We start from the raw sequence: 8266 nt of genomic DNA, 5'->3' as shown, positions 1-8266 counted from the left end.
AAAAATGTTGATTGGTGAATAATATGCAGGACACCCGCCCTGTTTTCTTTGATTGACGACGTTTGTGACCAATCAAAGCCCTCATCTGAGAACGCAGAGCCAATCAGCGAGCTGGCCTGGCTGAACTCCAAAGAGCTGGCAAAAATAAAAAATGGCGCCCAGCTCGAAATCAGAGAAAGATAACAACAAACAAAAACAACAGAAAAAACACAAAGATCACATCGTCAAACTCCTCACGCGTGGGCGGGTATGCAGAAAGGCTTATGTGGGCCAAAAGTGGCGTTTATAACGTGAAATGTTGTTTTTCTCTAAGCGTAACGTAGATAATAATTTGTGTGTTATTAGCATTTTTAGCTGTAGCTTCATTTAACGTCATTATGTGTCTCTCAGTGTTTATTATTTATATATGTGAACCTTTTAATGGATGAAACAATGGAAACATTTTTATTTGCGGTATACGGTTGTTTGGGGCAACAATAAATATTCAACAAACAATGTTCATGACTGAATCTGTCATGATTGATATGCCCAGCAATGGTGAAAAGAATTATGCATTATTCTCCACTGATATCTATCATTCTCATTGAAATAACAGTTTCCATCATAATTGCCATCTCATTACTGTAAATAGGTTAATATTTAATATGAATAAATGGTAGAAATGCCTCAGTCAGGTTGTGTTCAGTGCAAACATGATCATCATAACTATCATGGATTTAATATTTAACCAAAACAACCTTGATTAAGCAGCTTTTTCTACAAAGTCAGTCTAACAGCCAATTTAACTGTACTTATGGCTAATATTCCAGGTGTATTACTCTGTAACTGTATTAATGTCTTTCTTCATATCTGTCAGCTGAATGGGCATCTCTCTCAGCGGCTCTTCCGGAAACTCCCTCCACGCGTCTGCATCCCGCTGAAGACCATCGTCAGTGAGGAGTTCCTCAGAGCAGGGTGAGGAGAATATGCGATCTGTCCCATCCGTTATCTTGGAGCGATGTGAATGCTGTATATAATTGGTCTGCCTCTCTGTTGTCACAGGCACATCTTCCTGGGCTTCACCAAATGTGGCCGGTACGTGTTGTCCTACACTAGTGACTGCGGGGAGGATGACGACTTCTCCTTCTACACGTATCACCTGTACTGGTGGGAGTTCAACCTGCACAGCCGCCTCAAACAGGTATATATATGTTTCTATTTGAATAATAGAATTTTCTCAGTTTGTGTGGAAGGGTGCTTATCCTCTAAATCAGTTTTGACTTGTGGAGTTCCTCAAGGTTCTGTCCTTGCTCCCATGTTATTTTCTTTATATGCTCCCGTTGGGTTCAATTTTTAATAAGCACAGTTGTTATGCTCATTGTTATGCTGACAACACTCAAATCTATGTGCCTTTTAAGCCAAATGACAACCAGAGTTTGAGTGCTTTAACTGCTTGTCTGTCTGATATTAAAGCTTGGATGTCTCTTAATTTTTTGAACCTCAATGAGAGTAAAACTGTGGCAATTATGTTCGGACCTCTAGCTGTATCTAGCAACATACAGCAAGTGCTCAGTGATCTGGCCACATACGTCAAGCCCTCTGTAAAAAATATGGGTGTTGTGTTTACAAACAGTACAAAATGCAGCTGCTAGACTTTTGACTGGCACTCGCAAATACAAACATATTACCCCTGTCCTACTGTCTTTGCACTGGCTGCCAGTTCATTTTAAAATAGAGTTTTTACTTTTTGTTTTTAAGGTTTTAAATAGACTGGCACTGTCGTATCTTTCTAACCTTTTGAGTTTACACACCCCAGCTAGATGTCTAAGGTCATCGAATCAGAAACTCTTATTGGTCCCTAGATCTAGGCTGAAGAAAAAGGTTCAAGGAACAAAAGGATCAGCCTTTCTATGTCTAGAACAATTGCAACACAATCCCTTTTTAAAACAAGGCTAAAAGCTTATCTTTTAGAGAAGGCTTATAGTGTATGAGCCAACAGGGGCTTATTTAAAAATGACATTGTCATATTTGATGTACTTTGATTTCTTTTAAACAATACTGTTCAGCACAATGGTTAACCATTGCTGTTTAATTGTGCTTTATAAATGAAATGACCTGAACTGATGTAAAATCTGTTGTATATAACAGACATCTACAGATTACCCCATGATATAACATGAACTTTATCTGTCTCTCTCTGCAGGTGCATCATGTGCGTTTGTTTGCAGGTGAGGACATCTACAGCGATCTCTATCTGACTGTTTGCGAGTGGCACAATGATCATTCCAAGCTGGTTGTCTTTGGCTTTAAGTAAGAGTCTTTCTCCTCTGTGCTGTCTGTTATGAGTCAGTGGCTGGGTTAAAACATGTGTTATCTAAACATGTGCCCTCTGTGATCTGTCAGCACGCGCAGCTCCAGTTCAGCCCTGATGAACATGATGATGAGTGACGAGAACAACAGGGACATCTACATCACCATCACCTCAATGCCTCCCGCACAACCGTGCAAACAGTGCTGCCCCGTGTCCTCCGTGTCTACCATACGCACAGGTGCATTGGTGTTTTATTAGCATTGACGATTGCTCCTTTGCAATTCCTAGCAAGCAAACACTTTTCTCTGTTCACTTGTGAGCAGGTGGCGAGTGTCTGCAGCACGGTTACGTGCTGAATGCTCGCTATCAGGTGGTTTATCCGTTCCCGACGTTCCAGCCGGCGCTGCAGCTGAAGAAGGACCAGGTGATTCTGCTCAACACCAGCTACTCTCTGGTGGCCTGCGCCATCTCCCTCTGCTCAGGTACACAGCCAGCGTTTGTTCACGACAGTGTGTGTTGGTTTGTTGATGGCCACATGAATGTGTGTGTTTGCTTTCTCTCATTAGGAACTCAGATTGCTTGGACAGTTTTTTTTAATTTAAATGAATAAAGGAATGATTCACTGAGTCGTTACTCAATAGTAATGCTCTTCAAATTGACGGATCAGTGCCTTTGTTTTGTCTCAAGATGCACACCAGTAATTTTTTTTTCTAAGGGACATTTATAAAAATTACTTAAATGGCCTATGGCCTAATATTGGCTTAGTCTCTAAGCCCTGTCTTTGAAACCAGGCCTAATACTTTCATAATACTTTTATTCAGCAAGGGCTTAGTAAATTGATCAAAATTGACAGTAAATTCTTTTAATGTCAGTTTCTAATTAATTCTGTTCAACTTTTTATTCATGAAAGACAATGTATCACAGTTTCCACAAACATGAAACAGCTCAACTGTTTTCAACATTGTTAATAATAAGAAATATTGATCTTGAGCAACAAATCAGTATATCAGAGTGATTTTTGAAGATCATGTGACACTGAAGACTTGAGTAATGATGCTGAAAATTCAGCTTTGATCACAGGAATAAATTACATTTTAAAATATATTCAAATAGAAAGCAGTTCTTTTGAATTGCAATAATATTTCACAATATTACTGTTTTTACTCTATTTTTGATCAAATAAATGCAGCCATGGTGAGCAGAAGAGACTTCTTTCAAAGACATTTTATATAATTTTATACTTTTTTACATTTAATTGCTGCTATCTATACAATGTTTTTAATTAATTTATAGTAATTATGGTGTGTTGTTTATTGATTTTAGTGTTCAATTATTAGTGTGATTTAATGATATTTAATTTGATGTGTGTAGGAGACGGTCAGCAGGATGGTCAAAACAATCAGATTCTCTACCGTAAGAGAGATGCTTCCTCCTCTTCTCCTCCTGTTGGACCTACATCGCCTTCCTCATCCTCATCAACCTCGTCTCAGGGGTCACCTGACCTCAGACAGTTAAAGCCTCATTTCAGCCCGCTCTCCTCCAGCCAATCACAGGCGGCCGTGCGGGCCAGAGAGTTCGCAGCTGACATTTTCCGCCGAGCTCAGGCTGGAGCGAGGGAACACGACAGAAAAACCAAAGAGAAAGAAGAGACGGACACCCAGCGATTCCACAGCGAGGAGGAGCGAAGGAGAGAGAGACAGGAACGAGACGCAGAGGTCCCGGGACCCTCGTCTTCCTCCTCAGGACAGAACCAAAGTTCAGTGCCACCCACAGAGGCAGAGGACAGTGCTGTGTGTAACACGGTCATGTCTCCTGGATCCACCTCCTCCGTCTCCTCTCTGTCTCCACGTGCTCATGAGCCTTCATCCTCCTCTTCCACCTCAGAGCCTGCTTACGTCAACTACACCACTCTCAGATACAGACTACCGCAGGCCAGAGCGTCAGAGCAGCCGAGCGGTACGGCATTTCTCATCTGCTCATCTTGTCATTAAAGACACACACACACACAAAACTTGAAGTCAGATGTAGATTCAGAAACCGATCTGACATATTAGATTCAGTGATGGTTTCCTCAGACTGATTCAAACCAGTAGCTTGTCTTTTTGAACTGTTAAAGGGATAGTTCTATCATTCTATCATTATTTACTCACCCTCATGTCGTTCCAAACCCGTAAGACCTTCGTTCATCATCAGAAATTCTGGGAGCTCTCTGACCCTCCATAGACAGCAACGCAACTATAATGTTCCCAGGTCCAGAAACGTAGCAAGGACTTCGTTAAAATAGTCCATGTGACATCAGGGGTTCAACTGTAATTTTTCGAATCTACGAGAATACTTTTTGTGTGCAAAGAAAATAAAAACTTTATTCAACAATTCATCTCCTCCGGGTCACCCTATAGTGCCATATAGGAGAGTATCCACTGAACGTAAACAACGTATGTTGTTCTGTGTCAGCTGTGTCACGCAGATATGTTTTCTACGTTGTATACACTTTGATCTGAACGAAAACAACGTATCCATGTGACTCAGCTGACACAGAACAGCATACGTTGTTTACGTTCAGTGCATACTCTCCTAAATGGCACTATAGGGTGACCCGGAGGAGATGATTTTTCGTTGTTTTTATTTTCTTTGCGCACAAAAAGTATTCTCGTAGCTTCGTAACATTGCGCTTGAACCCCTGATGTCACATGGATTATTTTACCGATCTCCCTGCTACGTTTCTGGACCCTGATCGTGGTAATATCCTTGCTGTCTATGGAAGGGTCAGAGAGCTCTCAGAATACATCAAAAATATCTTAATTTATGTTCCGAAGATGAACGGAAGTCTTATGGGTTTGGAACGACATGAGGGTGAGTAATTAATGACAGAATTTTCATTTTTGGGTGAACTAACCCTTTAACTACCAGAACCGGAGTCATTTGTTCATGAATCAGACTACGCCGGTTGCACCGTATGTTTTTGATTCAATAAACGGAACTGACCCATAAGAGTCTTTTGACTGTAAAAGACTACACTGGTTGCGCTGTATGTTTATCATTCACTTAATGGAGAACTCATGCTTCACCAAAGCATGTAGTTTTGATCTCGTAGTGATAAAGTACGAAGTGTTTATGATAGTTTTTCTCATTTGTTTCTGTCTAGAGCTCACCTGAACTGGTATATAATTTGTAATGTGTCTGTCTCTTGTCTGTAGGAGATGAGGATGATAAAGTCCTGCTTCCTTTCACTGTGACGGATCTGAAGGGACGAAACTTGCAGCTGGTGACGGGACAGTTCAGCGGTCAGGTGTGTGTTGATACCACACGTGTCCGATGCTGCAGGGCTGTGTTTGATCTCTCGTGTGTTTGCGTCTCTCTCTCAGTGTGTGTGCATCGAGCAGCTGACGCTGGACTTTGAGTATCTCATCAACGAGGTCATCAGGAATGATGCTGACTGGGGCTCCCAGTTCTGCTCCTTCAGCGACTATGATGTGGTCATCCTCGAGGTGATGGGGTTTTCTTCAGGAGGAGCTGCTGTGTTACGTGTTTCATATTTGTTGTCCCGTGGTGCTGCCCATTGTTTCTGTTGCATTGGTTCTGGAAGTGTTTTTTGCATTCATCTTTCACATAGGCATTTGTAAACAGTCTTTGTTGAAGTGTTATAAGCTACGAGGAGAATCACAGCCTTACAATATTTGATTTGAAGTAGAAAAGTATTTGAGACTCAGACAAAGATGAATGGAATGTTTACTTTGTTGCGCTCTATTGGTGCAGCGTTCTAATTTGCATGTGTTCTGTTGTTTCTATGGCAACAGGTTTGCCCGGAGACCAATATAGTGGTGATAAACATTGGGCTGCTGCTGCTGGCGTTCTCTAACTGTGAGGATGAGCACTGCAGGTACACACACACACACACACACACACACACACACATGCATATGATGAAATGTTCATTAATACTTTGTTTCTTTCTGTCTGTGTGTGTAGACCCAAGTCGTATCACTCCAGTCTGCAGGTCAGCTGGGATTTGAACACTGGAGCGTGTCGTACAGTCGGTGTCGGTGACCTCACTGAGGTCAAAGGTCAGACCAGGTAATGACTTTCGGATGCGTGGCCCGTGCTGTCTATCTGTTTGCCCTTGCTCAGATGTTCTTATGTGCTTGTTTCTGCCGCAGTGGAAGTGTGTGGAGCTCCTACAGGAAGTCGTGTGTGAACACTGTCATGCGGTGGCTCGTTCCCGAGAGCAGCTCACGCTACATCAACCGCATGACCAATGAGGCTCTGCATAAAGGTGTGGTTTAGACAAACATGAGCAATACACCTACACTAGTGTCCAAAAAAAATGTTTTAATGTTTGTGAAAGATGTCTCTTCTGCTCAACAAGGCTGCATGTATTTGATCAAAAAAATCAGTAATATTGTGAAATATTATTCCAATTTAAAATAACTGCTTTCTATGTGAATATATAGTAAAATGTAATTTATCCCTGTGATCAAAGCTGAATTTTCAGCATCATTAAAGTGTCACACGATCCTTCAGAAATCATTCTGATGTAATGATTTGGTGATCAAGCAACATTTCTAAATATCAGTGTTCAAAACGCTTAATATGTTTGTGTAAAACTATGATATATCTTATTGCAGGGTTCACTGATGAATAGAAAGTTAAGAACAGTATTTATTTGAAACTTTTGCAATCTTATTAGTGTCTTAACTGCCACTTTTGATCAATTTAATATGTCCTTACAAAAAAAAAAAAACTAAATAAAAGCATTAAATCAATCAATCTTACTGACTCCAAACTTATGAACTGTAAGTAGTATGTGCATGATTTTTATGTTGGGCGCACACATCCTCCAAACCTTAAACAGATTTATATATATGTGTGTATACATTTTTTTGGTCAGATTTAACTGTTTTTGCATCAGAATGGAAAAAAGGTTACATTCAAAAGAAGAAATAGTTGCGTAGGGAGATTAAAGATGAAAAAATATATATATTTTTACTGCAGAAATGAGCTTCCATATTTAAAATTACATTATTGCAAATGATTGAAATTTTTTCAGTAGAAATATCTTTAATAAACAAATTAATAAACTAATTGTACTTTTAATTAATTCATAATGAAAAAACACTTTTATTGTTACTTTCAAAAAGTAATTTGATTATATAATGCATATTCTATGTTGATTTTAACGTCACCTGACTTTTTTTTCCTGTTCATTTCAGGTTCTTCTCTTCAGGTGTTGGCTGATAATGACAGAGGCACATGGATCGTCCTGTGAGAGAGGCGTCTCACACACTCACACTCCTCAGTGCTGCTCTGCTGTGTCCAAACACAGCCGTTCTCAGTGTTTCTGTCGTGTTTGCTGCGTGGATCCGTGTGATTGTGTGGGAGCGGATCATTCAAGGACCGAGCAGATCCATGGTGCTGTTCCACCTGTACGCCAACAGCGCGGGACACTCTGGGAACATTTTCTGAAACACGTCAAGGATCACCTTCGCAAAACAGAACTGAACGTCTGTCTCTGTTAAACTTGCACACTTAAACACACTTGTTTTGATGTTAGTGTAATGGACTGAAGTAGTTATTTTTCAGTTTGAAATGCCCTGTAATTGGAAAGTGCAGAAGGATGTTTTCGTGAACAGAAGTAAGACGTTGTTTGGGGCTCATCTGTATTTGTTTGCTTGATTTGTTTTGTTTGTTTCAGGATGCAGTTGTTTACATCATTTAGACCGAGTCATCAGCCAATCAGAAGCTGTCGACCCTTTTTTAAAACTAGTTGTGGCCTCACAGCTGGACTGGATGAGAATATTGTTTTTACGCAACGTTGTTTTACTTTATTTTTGATAAAAAAAAATTAAAATTCCTTCAGTGCATTACTGGTTTTATGACTTTTCATTGCATCAAAGTGAGCCGTGTTATTTTAATATGATTTATATGCAATAATGTTTTATATTTTTAATTAGCTTTATTTTTCAGCTTTCATTAGAA

At 40.1% G+C, this 8266-nt stretch overlaps 1 protein-coding gene across 1 annotated transcript; it reads left to right on the top strand.

Moving 5' to 3' along the window:
* Positions 1-129: 129 nt before the first annotated feature.
* Positions 130-8151, top strand: LOC306872654 (DDB1- and CUL4-associated factor 15-like). Its single transcript, XM_079421322.1, has 13 exons — positions 130-247; positions 857-954; positions 1042-1180; positions 2183-2289; positions 2383-2528; positions 2614-2772; positions 3662-4246; positions 5488-5579; positions 5656-5778; positions 6088-6170; positions 6260-6364; positions 6448-6563; positions 7501-8151. Exons 1-13 carry the CDS (start codon positions 152-154, stop codon positions 7554-7556), a joined length of 1905 nt encoding a protein of 634 aa, XP_079277448.1. The 5' UTR covers positions 130-151; the 3' UTR covers positions 7557-8151.
* The last annotated feature ends 115 nt before the right edge of the window (positions 8152-8266 follow it).

Source organism: Barbus barbus (assembly GCF_936440315.1).
Source record: "Barbus barbus genome assembly, chromosome: 7".
Classification (NCBI taxonomy): Eukaryota; Metazoa; Chordata; class Actinopteri; order Cypriniformes; family Cyprinidae; genus Barbus; species Barbus barbus.
The sequence above is the reverse complement of the archived record's forward strand: the minus strand, read 5'-3'. Positions and strand labels throughout refer to the sequence as shown.

Excerpts from the sequence above, each read along its gene's own strand:
- LOC306872654 (XM_079421322.1), top strand. The coding sequence starts at position 152 with ATGGCGCCCAGCTCGAAATCAGAGAAAGATAACAACAAACAAAAACAA. Across the intron at positions 2,290-2,382 it reads CTGGTTGTCTTTGGCTTTAA|CACGCGCAGCTCCAGTTCAG; the intron begins GTAAGAGTCTTT and ends GTGATCTGTCAG. Across the intron at positions 6,564-7,500 it reads CAATGAGGCTCTGCATAAAG|GTTCTTCTCTTCAGGTGTTG; the intron begins GTGTGGTTTAGA and ends TGTTCATTTCAG.